Source organism: Diprion similis, chromosome 1, assembly GCF_021155765.1.
Source record: "Diprion similis isolate iyDipSimi1 chromosome 1, iyDipSimi1.1, whole genome shotgun sequence".
NCBI lineage: Eukaryota > Metazoa > Arthropoda > Insecta > Hymenoptera > Diprionidae > Diprion > Diprion similis.
The window spans coordinates 6,397,159-6,422,218 of NC_060105.1; the positions used below are offsets into that span (position 1 = coordinate 6,397,159).

General features: G+C 34.1%; 1 protein-coding gene across 13 annotated transcripts; it reads left to right on the forward strand.

Moving 5' to 3' along the window:
• Positions 1-3,086: 3,086 nt before the first annotated feature.
• Positions 3,087-22,358, forward strand: LOC124404739 (sex determination protein fruitless). Of its 13 annotated transcripts, none has more exons than XM_046879175.1 (6): positions 3,114-3,617; positions 4,396-4,964; positions 5,949-6,128; positions 9,603-9,726; positions 15,552-15,681; positions 19,527-19,712. In XM_046879175.1, the coding sequence occupies exons 1-6, from the start codon at positions 3,506-3,508 to the stop codon at positions 19,579-19,581; spliced, it is 1,170 nt and encodes a 389-aa protein (XP_046735131.1). In that variant the 5' UTR covers positions 3,114-3,505; the 3' UTR covers positions 19,582-19,712. The 13 variants fall into 13 exon arrangements, with proteins under 13 accessions (XP_046735030.1, XP_046735038.1, XP_046735104.1 ...); XM_046879183.1 differs by having other exon boundaries at positions 19,539-19,712; XM_046879148.1 differs by lacking the exons at positions 15,552-15,681; positions 19,527-19,712 and adding an exon at positions 22,047-22,358 and having other exon boundaries at positions 3,105-3,617.
• Positions 22,359-25,060: the final 2,702 nt, after the last annotated feature.

Sequence of the window (25,060 nt, forward strand, 5' to 3'; positions counted from 1 at the left end):
ATATAACTCTCTCGAAGCGTGGCTGGAGAGCAACTGTTGCAGGATCAGCTTCGGTAGAAGTCTACCGATGTGGATGTGTACGACGAAGGATATGCACATAAATGATATATACAGGTGATCGCGGGGTTCGAATCCGTCCCTTTAATGCTTAGCGGTATTCAACCGGATGAATGCCTTGAAACGAATTTTCGGATTACGCCTGACCAGAGTTATAAAATGAATTTTCCTTTTCATGTTCGATAATAATTGACAACCTGCAAAGAAATGGCGCTTGCTATGAAAATCGATGAAAATTTTGTGAAAAAACATGACTGCTCTCTGGGTAAAATGGTAAAATCGACAGTTGTTTGCAGAATATATAATAACAATATATCGTAGGACGTAGAATCTACACGTTTATGAAACATCAAAATTGTTCATTGAAAAAAGGAAATTCCGTTCTATGATGCTCCGTTTAAAAGTTATCGTTGAATATAATATGTAATCAGTATATATATTGTAAACGAGTAATTTTATGTGATACATACAAACAGATGCCAGTGTGATGTTGTGTGCGTATGAGTAGAGGAGGGTGTGCGCGCAGCGTGACAGGTGAGAGATATAATATATAGTTACAGTAAGAAAGAGAGCTCACACACGCGCTATATTCTATCTAAAGACTAAAATGCAGTCCTGTAATGAGAATGATTGAATATAATTTGTTATTAAAACAAATAAACTTAAAAGATGTGTTAAATATTTATTTCAACTATCCCAGCCTCAATATTGAACAATATGAATCAATAATAAACCTGATCTCAAACAGGAAAGTGCGTTTGAAGGGTTGCATATCGCGTAATGATGGGCACGCTCACCCTTTTGCTAGACAACCTCTCCCCCCCTTCCGCGTGAACACGACGCGGCAAACAGAAAAAAAAAAAAAAAAAAAAAAAAATGACACCATCGGATGCGCGAAGTGATGCGCGAGGCCCAAAATTTCATGATTTTAGGTTAGGGCGGCCGGCGTGTTGATCAGCTGCGCGCAGCGCGAGCGCCGCGAGCTTTTGCGGGAGATTCAAGCTTCACTTAGCCGGACACCTCGCAACGTCACGGGTAGCTCCAAGGCAACTACCAAGGCAACGGCGGCACCCAGGGCGTTGCGAGGGGTGTCTACCGTGCTATATGATGGTTTACAGGCGGCGCTAGATTTTCTGCCCGAGTTCAGATCGCAGGGCGTAAAGTGTAGGGATACATCTAGCGCAATCCGTCCAGGGTCCGATTGTTGTTAGCGCCTTGGCGCGGCAGATCATTCCCATGGCACGTAATATTTTTTAAAAATATTCCAGGAACATGAGGGCTTTAGGAAAAAGTTTTTCAAGTTTTTTTTAACTATATATCTATGTAGCTACATCTGTATAAATGTATTTCAAACGATCTGGAATAATTGGAAAAATATTTTGTATATATCGTAAAATTTTCACAAATTTCGAGATATATTATTTATGGAATATTTGAATTGCGGCTAACTTTTGAAGCATTCGAAAAAAGTTGCAAACAAAAATGCATGTGTTAATTTTTATAAAATATCCGTAGGATTTTGGAATATTGGGAAAAGATTGTTTCCCACTTTTGAAATGTAAAAAAAAATTTATAGTGTAAAAAATATTTCATATTCATAACATATTTCGAGCACGTTGATATAATTTCTATATTTCTGATATGTTGCAGAAATACTTCCGTTCCATCGACTAATACACAGTGCGATCGACTTATCAAATGAGACATTCTTGAAATATATAACGCGCGGTGCTGGTAGGGGTTGGATCGTCCGGGTGGGCCGGAGGGTAGCGGCCGCGGTGGAGGTGGTGGACATAAAATCCTTCGCACATGCCTGGTGCATTCATTAGAGGGGATGTGCGACTGCAGCCAACACATCCCTGCATCATTCCGCGGCGTGCACTTCGTGCGCAACCCCGTCCGTCGCGTATCAACCGATATCCGGATATACTCTGCCCGACGCACCCTGCCGCCTTCCAGAGCTTGCAGTCACTCATTTTACTAAGTTTATCCGCAAGTGCATCACCATGTCTACGTGCACCGAATTTCAAATTTTATTCACGATCGTTATTGCATAGAGTCGAGGCTCATGATCGCCGCTGCATGAGCAGCCCCTAGTTTCCGAATTTCATGATTATATTGTTTATTTAAATGCGGTACGGGTCGGGGTTTATTCGAGTGATATAATCAATTAATAATCATAATAACTAGTAATTGTTGCAGTAATGCCAATGACGTCGTTGTTTCAAAACACAAATATAAGTTATGGTAGCGATATCATAACAGGAACAACAATAACGCGATAATAAGTTATATTAATATTTAGATGATGTAAAATTGTGAAAAGAACTCGAAGATATCAAAGTGCGAAATTTTTTATAAATAAATATTCTCTATGAGAACGATTTCTTTTAGAATTAAAAAAAATTAAATCATCACCGAAGATTCAACGCTGAAGAGGCTTTCCACTACGACGACCAGGTTGCCGCCAATTTCAAGACCGGCGTTCATCATAAAAGGGTCGCGGCTTTAATCGGCCGCCAAAAATTTCATGTCCATGAATTTGAGTAAACCAGGTAACAATGCGCTCTTTGCAAACGGCGTGCGTTGCTTACTTTATTATGCATATACATGTTTACATATATTACTTTTTCGATCAAATTTTGCGTCCGGGAACGCTGGACATCAATCAACGGTTTCTTTGATCTGCAGTGCCAAAAGTATGCTTCTAATGAAACGAAAGAGAAGACTGAAAAAAAGGAAACATTTTCCTCGATTGTCCGATTTTGCAATTGACGTTTACGTCATATTCATATGTTCACTGAATTTCTCCTATTTACGTAAATTTCAACATATCTACGTTATATGCAATTTGTATGTTTGATGGAATTTGTGTTTGCACATGCATTTCGCAGTTGTTGCATTATTTTCACTGGGTTGTGATATCTTGATCAAAAGATATCGTTGATAAAAAAAAAAATTGATGTCAACCTGAATATTATTTTCAACAAGTCACGTTGGAAGATAATGAAAATACATTCAGCACAACGTCGTTATATCAATGAAAAAAGTAATTGAAAGTTATCCGATAATATTCCGTAATTTGATTTAACGATACGTCATCACGGAAGATCAACAACGAAGATCATCAAGGAAGATCAGAAGATTATGTATTTGAAATTGAATGATTAATTTATTAATACCTGAAATTGTACGAATTGAAGTTAATATGAATACCGAGTACCCACGCTATTACAATTAAATCACTCTAAATCATTAATCCCACGTTCGAACGGTGGAAATACAACGAGAAATGATGCCAGGATGTATTTGTCAAAGAATGAAAAGAAACAAGATACAAATCGATAATGTCTCGTAAAAAGTTTCACGACTCGTTGGCAAGCATCGGGATGTCGCGTCAAATGCGGCGTTTGAATTTGAGCGCCCTTTCCGCTGGCTGGTTCGGCAGATGCACGAAGGTCAAAAGTATTTTAAAAATAAGGCCGTAGGCATTAGTAGATTGATATGGCAGTGGATGTTAAGGGTCGGGTGGCGTTGTAATGGCAAAAAGTTTGCGAAAGGTGAGTAATTCTCCGTATATCAACAAACCTTCGATATTTCTTAATACACAACGGGAATCGTCTCTACCGTATACACGTATTCATAACAAAAATATCTTATCTGTCTACGGCGTATAGTTGAAAACGACGATACGAATCGTAAATTTTTCGCGAATGAGCGTACCAGAAATGCACTGGCGACAATGGCGACCAAGCTTCGCGAATAGTGACATTGTCGAAAACATTTACTCCGAAATATACGAATTAACATATTTGTGGGTGGTGTATATTGCGACGCAATTTCCACTCTAACCTCGTCGATAGGCTGACTAGTGGCATTTGAAGGAATTCGCAATCGCGTACCGCGTAAACTCGAGGTCGAGTTGCAAAAATGTTTTTGACACGTGTAGTAATTTCCTGAACCCTGAAGGGTTTTACAGTTATATTGCAATGTGGCACGTTTGCACAGTGTGGAAGAACTAGATATTGTGGAGTGAGTGGCTATCGAGTTTTTCTAGTTTTTAGTATTGATACTACAGAGTGCAAGGGTTGACTGGATAAGTCGCTTGGTTTTATCATTTTCCTCACTCCTGTTTTTACCACCAAAGACTCGGTACACATACTAAGTACATACATAAACCACATTCTTCCTTATTTTTCTTGGACTGTGGTTTTATTTTGTGTTGTTCTTCCTCTTTAAAGAAAAAGAAAAGAAAAAAAAACCATATATAATAATAATAATAAAACAAAGAAAGAAAAAAAAAAAGACAACGAACCAGGCTAAGGAAGTTTAGCACAGTTAGTTTGATTGTAGGGTTGGGACTGGAGATAGACAACATGGACCAACAGTATTGCCTCCGGTGGAACAACCATCCTGCCAACCTGACGGACGTGTTAAGCTCTTTACTCGCACGCGAAGCGCTCTGCGACGTTACATTGGCCTGCGTAGGCGAAACTTTCAAAGCCCACCAAACTATATTATCGGCGTGTAGTCCGTACTTCGAGAACATATTTCTACAGAACACTCATCCGCATCCGATAATATTTCTAAAGGATGTTAACGACACAGAGATGAAGGCTTTGCTGCACTTTATGTACAAGGGCGAAGTTAATGTTAGTCAACATTTGTTACCTATGTTCCTCAAGACTGCGGAAGCTTTGCAAATTAGGGGACTCACTGATAATAGTGTAAATAACAAAACTGAAGAAAAAAGTCCATCGCCCGAACCCGAAACCCAGACCAGCACGAGGCATACCGAATCGCCAAATCTTCAATCCCATCCAGAAAAAAGGAAAAGGAAAATTTCTACAAATTACGATGTCTCTCTCACCGGGCCTCCAAGCGAAAGATTTTTGTCTGATTCTCAAGTAAGTCAATGTTGATGACAATTTTCTTCCTACACATTTTAATTTTTCAACTTAGTATAAAACTGATCAAAGGTTAAATTTTACTGCGTAGGAATTAATGGATTTCAGAGAAAACCTCTGAAGAAGGTTAATAATATCAAAAGTACTATATTTATTCTGCAAGAAAATTCATCTCAGGGATGATTCTCGTAACCTTGATATTTTTCTTAATTAGATAAATTTCTTAATTTGAGTACGAAGTAACAGACGTTCAATATTTGCAGTGAAAATTCCATATGCTTGTATTCGATTCTTCATTTTGGCTCATCGATCTTGTGCAAATATGATTGACACAGTTTTCAAATCATTGAGTCACGTACGATAAAATTATCTTCTTAAGTTTAATAAAAATAATACAACAAATGAAATTACTAATGAAATTTTCTAAAAATTGACCGGTTGTTGAAAATTATGTTCTTGAATTGATTTTGATTAAATACCAAAATAATTGTCTAACCGAGCGGCATCAAATTAGTGCACGTATTTATGCTACATCTGGCTCGCATTCAACTTCTACTTTTTGTCACATCTTCTTGAAGCTTTAATCAAGAAAAAATAAAATTCAGATGAATGTAATCTTATGTAATTTTGAATTAGCTCATTATTCATGTCTTAGTACAACACTACAGATAAGATTAGTTTAAATATCATATTCACATGTGTGAAAGTGTACTCTCTTTCATATTATTTGACTGGTATATGGATTTGAAGTGAAAATTTTCATAAATTACCGTTATATTTTCATCTCGATATTTGATAAGAAAGAATTGATTTGTTGAAAAACTACTTGCATTTGTCGAAACAAGATGAAATGTAAAGAACAAGCTGGAACGTTCGCGCCAAGTATATGTTAAAAGTAGGAATTTTAATATCTTTGCAAACTTCTTCAAACTTGCTGTCAAGTGTAAAAAAATTTGATTATTGTAGCAAGTTTTTCAATTTCAGACATCGTCTCAATGTAGTTACAAATCAAGTCCCCCAGTAATTCCGAAATTAAATAATACACTGGGGAGTGATGTGGAGGATGGTGGAAGACCCATCACTCCGTCGTCTCAGCCTCAGCCTCCTATAAAACAAGAAATTGACCACCACCTATCTGAATTTCCCGAAAACATCACCCTTCCCGTAAGTAATAATATTTGTTTGTTGCATTTTTCATTACTATCGTCAGTAAGAAGGCGTATTTTGTTAGGAGCGCTACCAATGCTAACTATGATTTTATTGTCTTCCTCAAGACTGTAAATCTTTTCGAACAACTGACGATGTTCGAGCAGCTTGATATTCGAATTTCTTATAAATCGAAATTGTTTTTTCATTTTACCATTCTTCCTTGCTATGAACTCAATAACTCATATTCAGCATTACAACGTATTATCATTAAAAAATATTGTTATACTTGATATAATAGTGCTTGGCACCTCAACTTTACAGCTGGATTTTCCTGCCATTGTTTCATGTATTCCATTGTGTGATACCTCAAACTTAAATCCAGCTCTGTCGCGTTGTTAAAATGATCAATCTCAATATTGAACAGGTTATTTGATTTTTTAATAAACCTTTGGAGCAAGCATTTACATGTAACGTGCACGTCGGCACAAGTTTCCTGTTAGTGAATATCATTAACATAATTTTGCACTGACATTCACCAGGTATTATAATAAATTCGTGCAATAATTCGTATTGCACAGTTACGGCGAAGAAACCTGAACACGGTTGCGTGAGATTCAGGTTGCAAAATTATTATTCGTCATTTGTTAGATTTTCACCATATGATACAGCAAGTTCGTTCTTATTGACGAGCTTTTTCATTAAATTACACACTACGAATCGAATAATTTTGTTTATACTAGATCCAAGATCATGTAAAGTTTTGTTTTCAAAATTTTCTACATATTATAGATGAGCTAGTACCTCTTCTCCTTGCAAGAGTAAAGTTTAAAGCATTACCAAACGAATCTCTTAGAATTAAAGAGCAGTTGGGTAACCCTCCGCTTATTGACTCGCAATTTTTTAAAACCATTTTATTTGTCAACAATTTACATTCAGCTCTTTTCCAACGCCATACAAATCCGTTTATATGGCCATTTTATGTAAGACTGAGAAAAGTACATTACATTAATTGATCGGTAAGTGAATCGAGAAGTGAAAATATGAGTATTCTAAAGCGAGTGCACTGACAGTGTATTCACAAATGTCCACTCTCTATTCAGATACTTTCTATAGATAGTAAATATTGTAAGTGCAATATATTATACTTAATCAATTACGAAAAATCTTAGCATTTTCATGGTAAAACTATTGCAGATGACCCAAGTATGTTGGATTAAGCGGTCGGGCTTATTCGTATATCCTCTACACTGCAAGGAAATTATTATTACATTGAAACATCTAGACATAGATACGATTCTATGATTTTAGCTAATAGGAGATTCTTCATGGGTGCGCAGAACATAAATGTATGTTCAAATGTCACAATGTTACTCCAAGGAAAGAACTTATCTTTTAGACATGTACTTATAGTTTCGATTGCTTTTTTTTTTTTTTTTTCTAATCAATCTTCATCATTCTATTCAAGGTGCGTTGCTTGTTTTTTAAAAATACATGTTTTCGATACTGCTTCCTCAACAAAAATCAGTTGATGCAAAAATAATCTGGCCGCTAATTGTTGATTATTTCCTTGGTCGAATAAAACATTTGAAGGAAGGGATATGTGGAGTTGAGAAAAGGAAACAAAAAAGAACTTTTTTCTTTGGAAAAAAAAAAAAAATTTGAAATCATTAGATGTGTTTATTAAACACATGTCCTTTCCTTCTCTGTTGACAGACTAATGTGGCGCGGGAGGTTCAAAGTGATGGGAAGAGTGAAAAAACAATGGATGATCAGAACACGCAGGTTGATTCTAGCAATCGTAACTCTCTTCCAAAGCATGTCTCGCGCAAAACGGCCATCATGGCTGGAGGCTACCTTTCAGTCAGAGCGCCAGATGTCCTATTCAGTTACTACGGAGAGACAGACAAATTATGTATCACGGAAAATTGTGTATCACCCCATGAACAATCTTATGCGATTAAGTCTCATTACACGGTACAAGCTGAGCCTGGGCAATCTCATACTTTCGCTTCACAAGTTAGCCCAGTCAGCACTAAATCGCAGGATGATCTTAATTCTTTTATCAATGTTGGTTCGGATATCCTGCGACGGGAACTGTCAGCTCCTCAGTTAAGTCCAAGCGAATTGTTATCTCGTTCTCATTTAGGGAAAAGAATAGGCAAATTCAGGCCAGGCTGGTTGGAAATGTTTAATTGGTTACGGTACGATGAGAAATCTCATATAATGTATTGCAAGTATTGCAGAAAGTGGAGCGAAACTATTCCAGAAATTCGTACATCCTTCGCAGCTGGGAATGGAAATTTTAGGCTCGAGATAGTCAATCATCACGACAAATGTAAAGCACATAATTTATGCATTGCTAAAGAGGCTGAATCAAAAAAATACTTTTATCGACACATGAAATAAGCAGCTGAATGTGTCAATGACACAATTTTCCACATATCCATTAACATTCCTACCTGCAACACGAGCAGCTTCATTATGTTAAAAGGATATTATTTGTTATGTTGTGTGAAACGTATTTTTAACACATTTTTTTATGTAAACTCCTCTCAAAGACACACCGTTACTACATTATGTAGATATCATTATGAAATTGGTTGGATCTTCGTAATTTTACTGGAGCGTCCCCTGTAGCTAAAATATATTGTGATAATATTTTTCACGGTTGCAATGTGTAATCGAGCTTGACTTCTTGTACATTTAAATACTTTTTACTAGTATCTGAACCAGAGTACATTGGTCAGTTCGATACATGTGCTCGAGCAATAGAAATAATTACTTGAATATTAAATCTACTTTTGGAGCATTTTCTAATATTAATTCCCAGTGTACAGTAAAAGTTACTGTGAATATTACGCAAAGGTGGTTATACCAAACACTTGCGGTGATTCCATGCTTCGCGTAAACCACCGAAGATCAATTCTCATTCTAAATACCAATAGATCGTTTAATACGTATAATAATCATGAGACAATAAGAAATATTTTTATGTGGGCAGGTTATTAAAGTTGTTATTATATTCTTTGAATTGTTGAAATTATCGTTAATCTATAACAATGTCACGATTATGTTAATAATTAGTACGACATTTTTGTATACAAAAATTTAATTTCTTATTCATTACTATTATTAGACAATATCATTATCAACATGTACTTATTGTTCACTGGATAAAAAACACTTTAATAATTGAATTATTATTATTATAATACAGATTTTCGGCAACCAAAAGCAAGAATTTTTTTTTCTATCCACAGTAAATTTGCCATGTCTCATCAAAAGCATAATGCTGAATATAAGAAATGAGTATTATACATTGGCTGAAAAATGATTGGCATCAATTCCTCCATCGGCAAAGCTCGTTATACACAGTCCTAATAACGACAGTTGCAAGAAAATTGAAGCTGTTTATATACACTAAATAATAACAGCTATTTTCGATGTAACACTAACTATGACACTAAATTGCCCCATTGTCATGCACAGGGACATCCTGTAAGTCTCTTAGGAGAGGATGGAGGGCCAACCACAGGTACCCTCAGTGACGGCGTACCAGGAACAGAACCATCTGAACACCACAACCCACATGAAATGCTTGACGGACTTGATGGTAAGATCTGAACTCATTAAAATGACATTTTAACACGATCTAACATATTTCCTACGCTGTTAATAAAAAGCAAATCCCTTTCTCAGAGACACTCAATGAGTAAAATATTTGATAACACACATTTTACTCGGTAGTAGTCGAATTAATATTACTCGAGTGAAATTGACAGAAACTCGTGTGTGCAACTTTGATGAAACGTTGTGAAAGAACTTTAGAACGTTAGATTTTATGCTTTATTTATACCTATTATGAAATTTAACAACTCAATTGGCTCTCAAAAATCACATCTTATTTCTATAACGGCTTTCTCATATTGTGTTGATTATCTGATTTTTATCATGTCTATTTACTCTGACAGAATTTATATGTACAAGACTGGATTTTATTTGAATATTTGTTACATCTTTTATTCAGAAGTTGGCTGCGATGGGAAATATGTTGGATGAAAAGAAATCGTGGGAATACTGTGCATGCTTACTAAAATTAAACTTCCAAATAATATGATATAACGTAAAAGTATCCCTCGATTTCAAATGACGTGAGTAGCCAAATGTATATTATAGGATCCAGGTTATTATGTAAACTTTAGTATTGTGGTGATGGTATTGTGCATTTGCTGATTCAGTGTATTAGAATTATGCAAGTGTGTTATCATGACAGCACCTAACAATTTTCGTTTGTTGAAACTATAAGCAAATGGACCATACTTGCGAAATTTCGATATAGCGTGTGGGTTGCTAAGTAAGTTTGATGATTCTGTTGATTACTGATGTGTCGAATACGAGTACGAGGTATTCTTCGAAGGTATCAAACCACTCCAATTTCAAGCGTTCAAAGAGATCCGGCGCTATGGAAGGAGGCAAGCAAGAATATAACATGTTTACTAGACGTCTGTATCTCAAAGTTATACGTTTCTTTCTCATCGAAGGGTTATGTAAGTTTCTTCATATTTTGATAGGAAGCTTTCAAATAAATCTAAATATCAAGCTGATATAAAGAATTACAGTACTGTTGATTATTACAACCGACAAACAATGGTTTTTTTTTTATATCTCACTTTGGTATTTAGGATTTTGAATCTACGAAAGTTGCGTCTGTCAGCATATGTCGATACACATACAATACTTCCTTGAATAGAATACTATCATTGACTATATTGTTGTTTGATGAAAATAACTTCTGGCGCTTGGTCGTAATCGGGACGTTGAAAATGTTGCGATGTGTTATAGATCCTTTGAAACAACCTCCTGTACCCGAAGACATACGAATGTGTGCGTGTCTATGCAGTAGGTTTGTGTGAGGTGTGCGTGAATGTATGTATGCAGAGATCAATTGCTGACTTGATACTTCGGTATAAATTGGGGTTTCCGGTGCATGTCTGTATTCTACTCTCTTGCATTCCTTACCGTGTCTACAAAAAAGTACCTAGCGAACTCGACCATCATTCTCATATCTTATATGCTGTTCATTTGCTGTTGCATGGTGTTACCATTTGACACTGTCCATTTCAAGGATGAAATGCGTTTTTTAAAATGCGAGTGAAGAAAAAAAAAAGATAACAAAAGCCGAACGATACAAAAAAAAAATATATATATATATATTCACTGTCGTGATGCGTTTGCGTTCTATTTAGCAACAGTCTTGACAATTGTAGTGTGTGAAATAAGTAGAAGAGCCGAAGATGAAATGACGTCGTCAGTTGGCAATTTACGATGTTTGAGAAACGTAAGCATAAAAGTATTGCTATTTAGTATTCTTTTTTAATTTACCTTTACAAGTAGGTGTGTGCTTATATAATATATTTGCTAAAGTAGGTTCGGTATGTTGTTTCAATTGATTAAATGTATTTCTATACCTGAAAGAAATGATGATAATAATAATAAATAATTGTAGAGCCTGGACTTTGTTAGATTCAATTGTAATGATATATTAAAGATTCAAAAGGGATCTTGTATTCCAGGATCGACAGGAACTAGCGAAAAAGAAAAGGACGTAAAATATGACAATTATAAAATAGACACACACCTTGGTTTGGAATGTTGTAAGATCTGTGGAAAAACTGTGGCCAACGTTAAAAAGCACATGAAATCACATTTCCCTGACAAATATCAGTGTCACATATGTCTGATATCATTGACCAGATCCGACAATCTAAAGAGACATATTAAGCTGAAACATGGAATTCGAGAGGGAAATCATCCCTCGCCGTTCATGCCTTTGGATACGAAACATTTTTTAGGAAAAGATAACGCGGACTATCTCACCTAAATACAAGGCATCAATACCTAATCGCTAAAAGAAAAACAGAACGAAACAAAATAAAAATAATATATATATATATATATATTTATATATAATTTAAAAACTCACGTACACGATATTATATTCCCTTCCCAGAATCCAAAAGACCCTCCCCTCCCTCAGCCCCTCCCTCTCATAACTAATATATATTTGCCATTGTTGTAATTGCCATTTTAGTAATTTATTTAGGGAAACAGTATTATACAAAAAGGTTGTGAAAAACGTCGAAGACTGAATAAGAATTTAGAGTCATTAAGATTATGGCTCAATTAAGTCATTGTAACTAGTCTCAAGCCCATGGGCTAATTGTAAACAGGTTTTTAGGCTTTCTTGTGGTGCCTTTTAGTACAAGACTAATCAATATGTAATCTTTAATACATATAATTCATAACAGTACATACCTAGATAAATGCATGTCTGATCAAGTACGTTCCGTCGCAAATCTTTTCTATTTAGATGGTCATTTTTACCCTCGCTTTTCTCTATTTACAGATTCGACATTTTTTACTCCTCCAAGCATTGAAAGTGTGCCGATATCGGATATAGAGAAAGTAAATGTGTCTGATTTTTATGAAAAACTACCACATACATATACGAGTAAATGTAAAATATGTGGGAGAGTCGTATCGAATCTACGGAATCATTATTTGACGCATAATCCAGGAAACTATGTCTGCCCAATGTGTGGCTGTCATAGGACAAGATTAGATAATCTAAAGGATCACATTAAACGTAAACATCCCAATATACAAATAGTTAGCAGCAACACATTTTTTGGCTGAATTAATTCTCACATATTCGAAAACATTTTTCAAAGATTATTACAAATTCGGAGAATTTTTCTGTGCAACACAAGTAATACATTTCCTCATTTGCTGTTCTGCAATCTTTCTGTATTTTTTTTCATTCTTATTATACGCGAATACTAGGACATTGTCACACAACTATACGTTTGTCCTGAGCACCGCTATCTTTAAAACAATATTCATAGAATCCAAGAAAAATATTCGTGGTATTTCGATATCACTGACAGGGATCGGAGAAAAATTTATACGATTAAAAAGTTAACTAGAAAGGTATTTCTTAACACTGACATTGGCAGAATGAACGTCGAATCGTACTCACGAGACATAGGTCCTAGTATTCCTAATAATCCTAAAGTATGTTTTAATATTATAGATAATTAAGCTATGTGTGTGACTAAATTTAATTTAAGGAATATTAACGTTAATTGAGAATCGCTACTCGATAAGAAGGTCAAGGATATCCGATAAGTAAGTGAATGATTGATGGAAGTGAATGTGAGTGGTGAGATTGTAAAGATTATGTGTTGCCAAGGGCTAAGGGGGATCTCTCCTTCTCTCTCTCTCTCTGTTCCAGTGTTGGCCAGTGATGTCTCACTGAAGAGAGAGGAGGGGATTTCCCCTCTAACTCAACCAACGGAGCTCCGGCTTTCCTGCTGGATGCCTCCTCCCTCGCGACCCCGGGATACATGGGTAATGAGAGGGCCAGAGGCAACTAACGGGTATAACATGTTCATTCCAATACCCGGTGAATCCAGTCCTCAATTATACAGCTGTCGGCAGTGCGGCAAATCAGTCAGTAATCGTTGGCACCACATTCGATCCCATCAATCGCAGAATTGCCAGTGTCCATTTTGCAATACTGTATTCACTCGAAGTGACAATCTTAAGGCACACATTAGAAGTAAACATTCGTCATTTATGTAGAATAAATAACTCGCACATTAATTATTTGACAAATTTTTCGCATAAAGCGTTATTCTAGCTTCATAAGTAATACAAGTATGTCCTTTATATCTTGATGCTTGTTTGCGTATTAACCAAAGGCGTATGCACTAATATCAGCCCATCTATAACACTGTTCTAGTGATCTTTACGCAACATATTAGGAAGTCACCAATTTCAATTATACTTTCTGTGCGGTTAAACGCTATTTCGCCCACCCTGAATGTAGATGAATACTTATACTTGGCGTCGATGAGCGTAGTCTTACCAAATGCAAACTCATAGGTTCAAGTTAAGAAATCCCGCATTCAACAGGTACCTCTCTTGTCCCCCATTAACTTTCAGCTAGTATTTTTTCGAGGTTCTCACATTTCAACCCATTATGTATGTTTTGTACATATTTCAATGGACATGAACTGAAAATAGTAAAAACGAGTTCGACACAGGGCAGCATATTTTTTTGCTATTATGTGCACCTAATAGATCTAATATTATATTTCATGTAGGAGCTATTTCAATCTACAATGTAGTAGCTTGTATTCAACGAAAGAATCTCCATTACGTATTAATCATTATTGTACCCCTCATGTGCCATACAGATTACGTAGTCCGATAAGTATTTAACTCTTTGCTTTTGAAGCCGTAATTTATATTTAGCTATTAATGCTTAGATGATAGAATATTATAATGTAAATTGTAATATTTTTGTACTTGCTATTTGTGAAATAAATGATAATTTTACTTTATATAACAGGTATGTCTTTGTTGGTGGGGTGAAAGGTCGGGGATGGGAGGGGGCGGTAAAGGACGGAAGGGTTTGATAAAAACTGAATTACGTGTTCCCAACAGATAGTTATTACAAGCCGATCTATCTGGTTTTAAATCAAATGAAATTAACAATCATCATTTTATAACAATGTAATCTCCCTTCTATCTTTCTATTCTATCTCTTCCCTATCTGTCGCTCTCACAAGTAATTACATGCAACTGACACTTCACGAAAATCTAATTAATCTAACAAACGGATCCTACTTTAACAAAGGTACTCTTATCGTTCCCAATTTTGTGTATATATATACCTATACATACATGTACGCGTGTATATATATATATATATATATATGTATATATATATATATTTATGTATGTATATATGCATACATTTATGTACATGAATATAAACTGTTACCATTCAAAATGATCGAGATGTCAACTACCGAGATTTAGTGTGCTGTCATGAATAATAAGTATTGCCTCAGGCTACGATACCACAAGTAATTAGTGGCTAAACTAACTTATGTATCAGGCGTACATTAATCAGGACAATTGATCTAGTTTAATTGACATTACATTTATGCGGCAGTGCTGGACATGTAAATTCATTGACATCATCGTTATTGCGAACGATTTTACATACTATTTTACATACTATTTTGTACAAGCCATGTTATTGCTATGTATATTATCCATAGATTTGAACGAGTTTCAATCTCCATGTTGACGATAATTTTTCCACAGTCGGACCATTGATGTCACATAGGGAATAATTTTAGAAAACTTTGTTGAATGCAACAGTGTACTGTCGGTCGTTCTTTTGTCTGTACATATCTGTGTTGTTTTCCATTATAACATATCGTTAATGGAGAGGTAACAGTTGGCTCGTCAGCATAAATGAGTAATAGACTAGATCAATGCAGTATAAGAAAAAACAGAAAATCTAGCGAGCATAGGTGGGGAAGGTGCAATTGAGTGACTTGTCTTGTGTTGATGTTGCAGGTTCAAAAGCCTGGCACATGCGGCTGACGTTTGACCGGGTGCCAGGCGGCTGCAACCTTCACAGGTGCAAGCTGTGCGGCAAGGTGGTGACGCACATCAGGAACCACTACCACGTCCACTTCCCTGGCAGGTTTGAGTGCCCTCTCTGTCGTGCCACGTATACTCGTAGTGACAATTTGCGCACACATTTTAAATTTAAACATCCCGAAGCGAGAAAGATTGATCTTAATGATTTCATGGCTGGTTCCTTGGCACTAGCTGCCAACAATGATACTATGAACACTCTTTCCTAGGCGCTCTAGAAGAAAAGAGTGTTTCATAATTTTGAACACCAAATCTATAGGTTCTACGCTTATAAAAAAAATAGTAAAAAAAAAAAAAAAACAAAATTAATTGTTGAGGTAAGATCTAAGGACAATGTATAGGACAAGGAGGGCAGCCTTAGTTTTGGTCCAAAAATCATGGCAATTGAAAACTATACATAATTGGGAGCAAATGTGGTGCCAATTCCTCCCTTAGTTGCTGCTGAGTAGCGTTGGCAAGTTGGCAGCCAGGAAATAAATTATTAATATTAAATAAAATAACGGAAAATGATGAAAAAAAAATAATTATAAAAAATGAAGACGTATAAAGTAATTCATTCGATTTGCAGGGTGAGTCATCTAGTTGTTGAAAGTTTTTAGTTGAATTTCATATTAGATTATGAAACAATAATTTCCATTCAATAGCAATATTAAAAATACATATAATACACCCTAAATGTAAAGACGGAAAAAAAGAAATTACTAATCCACAACGAAAATTCTGTCCTACATGTCGCCAATTTTGATATGTATAAAAAAAAAAAAAAACGGAAAGAAAAAAAAATGAAAATAGTATAAAATAACAAATATGTCTGTTAAGAAAACTAATTCTTTTTTCTCTAATATGAACTTTGACTACAAAACGTTACTTGTTACAAAACACCTAAAGTCTATATAATGATAAAACTGCACACCGCAAACTATAATGCAGCAAATAGTGGAAATTATGAGACATTCCACGATTGGGACTTAAATCTGTAGGCAAGAAAAAAAAAATTATTATTATTGTATTGGATGATTTATAGTACTATATTTTATACTTTATATAATCTACTGTTATATTCTACATTGGTTGGAGATAGTAACATTAAAACACAATTTATCCAAGGGGTGGTTAGATATTCACAACATCATTGCACATTGATATTTAATTGGTTGAGGTGCAATCTTATTCTTCCCGTATTTTTCTTTTTTTTTTCTTTTTTTTTCACATCAAAACACGTATGATATAACGACCTATATTGTAACGATGACAAATACACAGTCAAATAGCTATTCAAAGGGCCACGTTGAAAATGGTATGTAACTATGTATCTTACCTTCGGTGTGTTTCTCTTTGCTCATTTTTTTTTTTCTGTTTTCTTTCACGATTATTCTTTCATGTTCTCTAAAATAGCACTTTGCATAGTTATGGCTACACACATACCTATAATTTAATATATATCTAGAATATTAATATATTATGCAGATTATTAAGTATAATAATATATTGATAATTTATTTAATATTGTTTTACTGTTTTATGATTTTATATATTCTATTACTGTTTGATGAGAGCATGTATACAGCTACACATATTAATTTATTAACAGTGAAGAAATGTCAAGGTGCACCGTAGGCCTACCCCTGGCAGACCAGCCGCTGGTTTTTTTTATTATTGTTTCAAAGATACGATCGAATACAAGGCTGTAGATGTTCTACAGTAGCTCATACTCCAGCTTACCAAATATTCGCCGGGTGTTTAGCTAAAATGAATTTATTATTATTGTTATTATATTATTTTTTTTCTGTTTTTTTTTCTCGGAATAACGAAGAATTAACCACTTCTTCTGATCCATGTTGTTTGTTTGATATTTTTTCTCACGAGGAAAGAAAAACTAATAAGAAAAAACAATGATTATGTTTCATACTACATACATGTCACTAAGATTCTTTGTCAGCACTCGTTAGTGCTATCTGAAGTTCATAACTTTTTCTCAACAAAAAGTTACTTGAGATAGTTCGCTCGAACGATCCATAAGTCATTTTCCCGTAATGTTAACTTCAAAGGTTTAAATTCAAAAGAAATTGATGTTTTTCAAAATACTCGGCACAGATTTCACATAACAAACAGCTTGCACTATCGCAGGCTCCTTGGCTGTTATTGAAACTTCTTATTGATTAAAATTACTACTACATATAGGTATTTATATATTTACAACTGCGTGGTGTGGAGTGGAACATTGTGATATAATAGATTGGTGCTAACACCTTATTGAAATTGAGAAGAATTTAAAGAAATCGTGCAATATTGCGATAGTATGGAGCGAGGGGTTATTTCTCAATAACTATATTAAGTTTTCAATTGTCAAAGTAAAAAGAAAAAATACAAGAAAGAAACCGAGCAGAGGCTCGCCGAGTTCTTGAAATTTGAAATTATTAGCGATTTGTGTACATAGGAAATGTGATACCACGACAGGGGGCGGGGGAAATGGGAAGGGGAACGTAAAGAAAGAGAGTATTACCTAGGTAGAAAGATGTTAAATAGTTAATGACGGATTAAAATTGAATTAACGCGAGACAAGCTACGATAGTGCGAAGAAAAGGAAACTATGGCTGTGCAAGAGAACATTATGAGTGTAGTTAAATAGGATAGGTGTAACCTAGGGACTAGGCTTAGCTGATAGGATAAGGGTACGTTAATGTTTCATTTTAATGCGTAGACATCTTGTTGAGTGATAACACCTAGCTCCTTGTACATTATTATATTAAATAAAAAAAAAAAATACTATTATTAATATCTCTTTATATAATAATATATACAAATTACAATTAATTATAATATATCTTCATATTATTATATATTATTATATATATACAATTATTATGTTATTTTCGGGGAAGTTGTATATCTCGCGTCTAGGACTATTCCTCCACGCAAAAGAATTTTGATTGAAAATCTATTACTGCAATATCAGAACGAATTGTTTGATTTCTTCTGTGTTCAATGGAACATTTCTTAATCTGAATTTTCATTTGCCCAGACCATATTTGCATTTTCTAATGCAGTTGCAGAAACGAATCTTTACTTGAATTTTTTTTACACTTCTTGTTTCCGTTCGTTTATTTATGTCTTAAAATTACTCTGTCGCCTTCTACTGAAAATCGATGACAATTACAGTTACTTACCGGACACGTGCTGTATCGCAATTTGACAGCAACAGCGGCACACTGTGGCACTACACATAACATAAACGAACTGCTGAAAGTTTAGAGCTACTATGCTACATTTATACTATTGTACCATACCCTAGTAAACATTACCCTTAAACCATTTATCAAATCTTTCATTACATATAACAGAATAACGAACGTCGTTTTACTATACATAAATCATTATATAACTTTGGCTCGAAACGTACAATAGGCACATATTTCTGACCATGCAGATAAAATATATTAGACTAAGAATAACCGATTTTATTTAAAAAAAAAAATTATATATATATATGTATGTGTATATATATATGTATGTATATATATATATATATATGTGTATGTAGATATATACACATGCATACATACATATATTATTATTATTATTCTAACATAATTCTTATGTTACATTATACATTATACATTATACATTTTAATTATAATGTAGATAATATGGATGAAAAAAAATTAACCACATGTGCATTTAATGTATTTCTACTAATTTTTTGATTAAACATAATTGTGTGTTAACCGTTTGTTTTATTTTCCAGTTCTTGTAGATCTAATGCGTTTAAAATTGATCTCAAATTTTTTCTTATCAACAAATCGTTTAATAGGTAGTGTAATTAATTAGGATTTAAATTGAGTTTTATCTATGTGATATTGTGGATTCAGACCCCGGACGATTTTGTAAAAGTATTGCTTGCAGGGCTGGGGAGAAGGGTGACTGGTTCGTATCTACGCGTTGCTGACCAAACGCAGTTGTTTCTCAAGCTCCCCAAGCCTAACACGGGTGCTCCCACCCTCTACGCCTGTACAACATGTGGCAAAACGGTTCGCAACAAGTGGCATCATAATCAGTTTCATAATCCAGTGCAGTTCCCTTGTCATATATGCAATAAAATTTACTCAAGAATAGATCATTTGAAATTGCATGTTAGGATGAAGCATTGAAACTGTATATTATTTATACTCTGGCGGTACCAAATAATACATTAAATGTTAGCATAGACCTTCGAAGCATGGCTTGTCGTCTGACATTTTCTTCAAAGGTCTGTGTTGATATTTTTCTTCTCTAAATACCTTAAGTCTTCCATATCAATTTAGTTAGTACTGAGTAGATTGGTGAGGATTGTTTATAAGTTTGTAATGATAAAAAATATCAATAAAAATCATCTAAAAGCGCCAAGACGGCTTTTGTGTGATTCATTTTTACAAAAGAACAACGCCATGCCATGATTTTTGTTCTTAGAAATGTGCCGTTTTGAAGAACATGCAAGTATGAATGGAATATGAGTATAGGTAATGACAAATCTGATACACCCCTTATCCTGCTAATTGTATGAAAATTTCACACTGACTTTTCTATTGTTACAGAACTTAAAAACTGGAGGATATCTCAGATATTTGAGAGAGTGAGTAACTCAGACGAGAGGAGACGATGTTCCTTGTGTGGTAAGGTCGTTACTAACGTGCGAAACCATTACTACGTTCATTATCCAGGAAAATATGCCTGTCAGCTATGCCCAGCTGTTTATACGCGTAGCGACACTTTGCTGACACACACACGCGCCAAACATGCTCACGTCCAATAACGTCGGAAATACTTCCAGCTATATGAATTCAATTAAGCTAGCCAGGAACTTCTTTCCCAGCAGAGAATATATTTTTCTCCATTTTTATACTACCTCCTAACAATTAGCCTGAGAGTAAATTAGGAAATACGAGTAGGGCTCCGAGTGAATATTACTTTATATTGAGATTAAAAAATTGTAAGGCAAGCTTGTATCAACTAACAGAAGTTCTAACGTTCACAAGATGAATGTAAACGCAGGTTGTATACTGACTTGTGATTTAATTTATTCAATTGTATATAATTGTTTTAAAATATTTCGAATTAGATACTTTGTGACGCATCAGAAAATAGTCGAACTCAGAATTGAATCATTCACTTATTATTCATAGTATTTCTGACACGTATTATCTATAGATATCTGTTACATATTATCAGTTACGCGAAGTTTCATTTCTCGTTAGACTCCAATGCTTCAGGTGTAATAAAAATGTCCAACTACTGAACCTGCATTTCAATTGGTTTTGAAAACTCAGGCGTTTGGTGCTAAACGTAATTAACATAATTAAATCCCAGATTATTCTCCTTATGCCTGAGATAATAGAATGAAGAAAAATTACTCGAGAAAATTTTTTCCACTCTACAAGATGACTAATTTCGATTTTTGCTCCAGTAGTATATTGATATTGTAATAATTAATGTAAATTGTTCAATTGAATTGGTTTGGTATACCAAAGACTATTTTATTCCAATTCAGCGATCATTATGAGTAGGGAACTAGCTGGGTAATGCCATTAGTATTGCATAATAGTAACATTTTTTACAATACAACATCTTCTTTCACAGTTGTGCGCGTTATGAAATAATATTGGACTGATAAAATTGTTAAGCTAGATTCTTTCTTAGTAGCAATAATATAATATAAACTTTTTTATCATAAGATGATTTGATACTATTAGTGTTACGCTATTAAGTTATTATATTCTCATTCCATGTTAATAATCCTCATTAAGTGGAATATAAATGTGTAGTGCACAGATTGTGAAAGGAACATAGAGGCTCTAATGATATGTAATATATTTATATATATTCAAAAACATTCAAAAATAATATAAAGACTTCTTTGTAATAAAAATTGATTTTTATTTTATTATCGACAGGAATTAGTAGAAAAGATGACGTGAGTGAAATCATTCTTCAGGGGTAAGATTCACAACCAACGCTTACTTCCATTTCTACATTGAGTAAAATAAAAATTAACATTGAAAAATTGTATTCAAATAATTGAATAAATCGTCAATACTTGTTGGCATGTACCTATGGCTTCAGTGGTCTTCTTTTACGCTTACGATGTATAAAAATCGATGCTACAATTGTAAAATATGAATGACCGTGAAATTGAAACAATCAATTTGACTGAATGGTGTGTTCGGCAATGATGTAAGTGAGATAAAACTGTGCATGGTGTAAAATGAGATGAGTTTTCTGAAATGTATATAATGTGTGTATGTGTGTGTGTGTGTGTATGTATAAATATTTTTCTTTTCCTATGATATGTGTATTCTGTGAGGTGAAATTTTTGACAGAGTAACATTACTCATAGATTAATGAACAAAAATACATTAGAAAGTTGGGGGTTTTCAGGTTCACTCCCAAGCATTGCGACTGGACTTACTTATCATGAGATGTTTGCTGTATCTGTGAGCAGTCCAACTCTCTGGCGTTGCAGAGCCTGCGGGAAACAGGTAACCAACCGATGGCATCATTTCCATATCCACACGGCTCAACGATCACTGTGCCCTTACTGTCCAGCCACATACAGCCGAATCGACACGTTACGCTCTCACATACGTACCAAGCACAGAGATCTTCTTTTCACAAAGGCGTTGATGTAAAAATTAGTCTAAATAACATTCATTCTTACAAAAGTATATTGCTTAATGGATTCTATGAAGGGGAGAAAACTGATGTAAAAAGTTTCCAATGTGAATTAATACACATGGTTTTCGATGCACAGGAAAAAGTATTTACTAAAGTTACTCGTTTGACAAAGCCAACAAAATTAGAGGTGTAACGAACAATTATATTTGTATCAGGATTATGGCACACGATATCAGGGGAGACTGATATTTTCATGTGATTAATTACCCCGTTACTGTTTTCCAATTCATACATGTGAACAAACCAAAACGAAAAAAAGTTAAAAAATACAAAAAAAATATACTTAATGATAATCATCTTGTCTAACATCTGTTGTCGTTCACAGAACTGATTGTTCCATATTGTTCAACTATTGGCTGTAAATCGCATGTGAAAAGATTCGATTCACCTAATCAACAGCCATCTACCACGCTCCGTATAGATGGTGTTGAGAATGACAGAATGTATTTCAATTATTTACAATCTTAAGAATTTTTATTTTTTCGCTGAGTACAAATTTAGGGCATCTCTTATAAACGAATTAAATTATACACTTCAACTGAACAATGAGGCAGATTTATTAGTCACTACTTGAATTATGAATAATAACCGATAGATTAAATGAAAAAAAATTGTTGTTACAAACACTGGACAAGTGCAATATTCCGTTTAACGAGTTTTAAATCAACGTTACAATAAGTGTTCGAAATTCTTGTTTTTACATTATAATGTACAATAAGATTCCTGTCAAACATATGTACAATTGGACGGTATCATGCAACAACGAAGCCAGTTGACTCATCCTGATTTGAATGTAGTTTTGCTAGTGAGTTTTCGAACTTTTAACAATCGCGAAAATATTTAATACGTATGTTGAGGCAGAGATACAAGATGTTTGTAATTTATGAGCTTCTGTTTTCCCTCTGGGAAAATACGAAATTGAATATACAGCATTGCTTGAAATAATTGAAATAAGTACTTACAAATTACTGAATTATTACCTGGTACTCTCCAATTGGTACTAAAAACAGGGATCAACTCAATATATTTTTAAGATGAAAATCCCAACTTAAATTACAGTTATCATAAGATACGCATATTGCTAAGAAAGCATTTTTGAATGAACTTGTGAATTTAGTTTTATACTGTTACTGCATTTTTTAATCATTCAAATGACGGATTTTCTGTAAATAATGCTACGTGTAAAATTGATTGATTATAATTTTGTTACAACAGTGCTTCTAACAATAAGGTCTGCACTGAAAATGGTTATCGTTGTAAATATATAGTTTTAGTGTAACTTTCGTGGAACTGATATATTATTTGATCCATTCATTGTAAACTATAAATTCAATTCGCTCTGGTAAAAAAAGAAAGAAAAAAACGACTAAGCCCATCAACACTGAATAAAATTGAATCAGATACAATTAGGTGGATTGGTAGAGGTAGAGCTTTGAATTACCCATAGAGAATTGACAGTTTCCAATAGTGAAAATTCTAAACAAGAAGCAGTAGAATTTGTTAGAAATGAAAAAATTTTATGGATTGGTCACCACTGCTGTTCAATGAAAATTTCTTGGACAGAAATCAAAATAAAAAATCTTGGACAGTTTAAATGATTTTTTTATGGTAATCTCAATGGTCATATTACATTACTCACTTGCAGTTGTAACATTGATAAAAGGAACATCATTCATACATGAAAGGACAGTTTATTATTTTTCCTTATGCAGCTGTGATTTCACTTGAATGAGTATCAGCATAAATGATACGTGTACTACTCTGTATTTCTGATTTGGAGTTACGTATTATTTTCTCAAAGTTTAGTAGGAAAATTTGTACAGTAACTTATTTTGACTCTATTATAATGTTCAATATTTATTTCAAACAGTATTAAGAAAATGTGATTTTTAATTAAATTATACAGATTTAATTTACTTTCGGGCAATTTGAAATGATTTTATTTTAGTAAACGAACAATGAAAGCGAACTTCAACGAAGTCGTCACATTAATTAGTATAATGGAATAAACATTATTTTTAAGTATACAGCATTAATTTTCAATTTTAGTGTTTTATCTTGACTTTCACTTTATATAATACTTTGCGAAAGAAACAATATTGTTAATGAATTGAGAAATTTCATCAACAAAAAATTTGAAACGCAAATAGTGCTATTTGATGATTTTGAGATGGAAATTGAAAAAGAAAAAGAAAATAGTGAAAGAATTAATGTGATTACAATATAAAAGTGTTAAATATTGTCATGTTTTTCAATAGTATGTATAATAAAACTATCCCAGGGGCTGTGTGGAACGAGAAAAAAAATCGAACATTAGCAAAATACATTGTCCTAATTGCAAGCTCATCCTGTGTACGGTTGTAAATGAATGTTGTATGTTTACATAATTGTAACTCATTTGTATCATGTATTTTTGTGAACAGTATTGAAAGTGTTTTAACTCTACTGTTGTACAGTAATTCAATTTATATACCAGGATGTACCTATAATGTATATAGATATATTTAATTAAAGTGAATATCAATTTGTGTACATTTGCCAGCTATTGACATTCACATTTACCCTTACAGTTAATAACACATCCCGCCTGCTGTCCAATTGGTCATACAATACTGGATATGCTATTTAACTGCACATCCTGTAGATATTACCAAATTTCTATAATCTGAAACTGCTAACAGAAAGACATCATCAGTGAATTCAAGTGTTTCACTCCC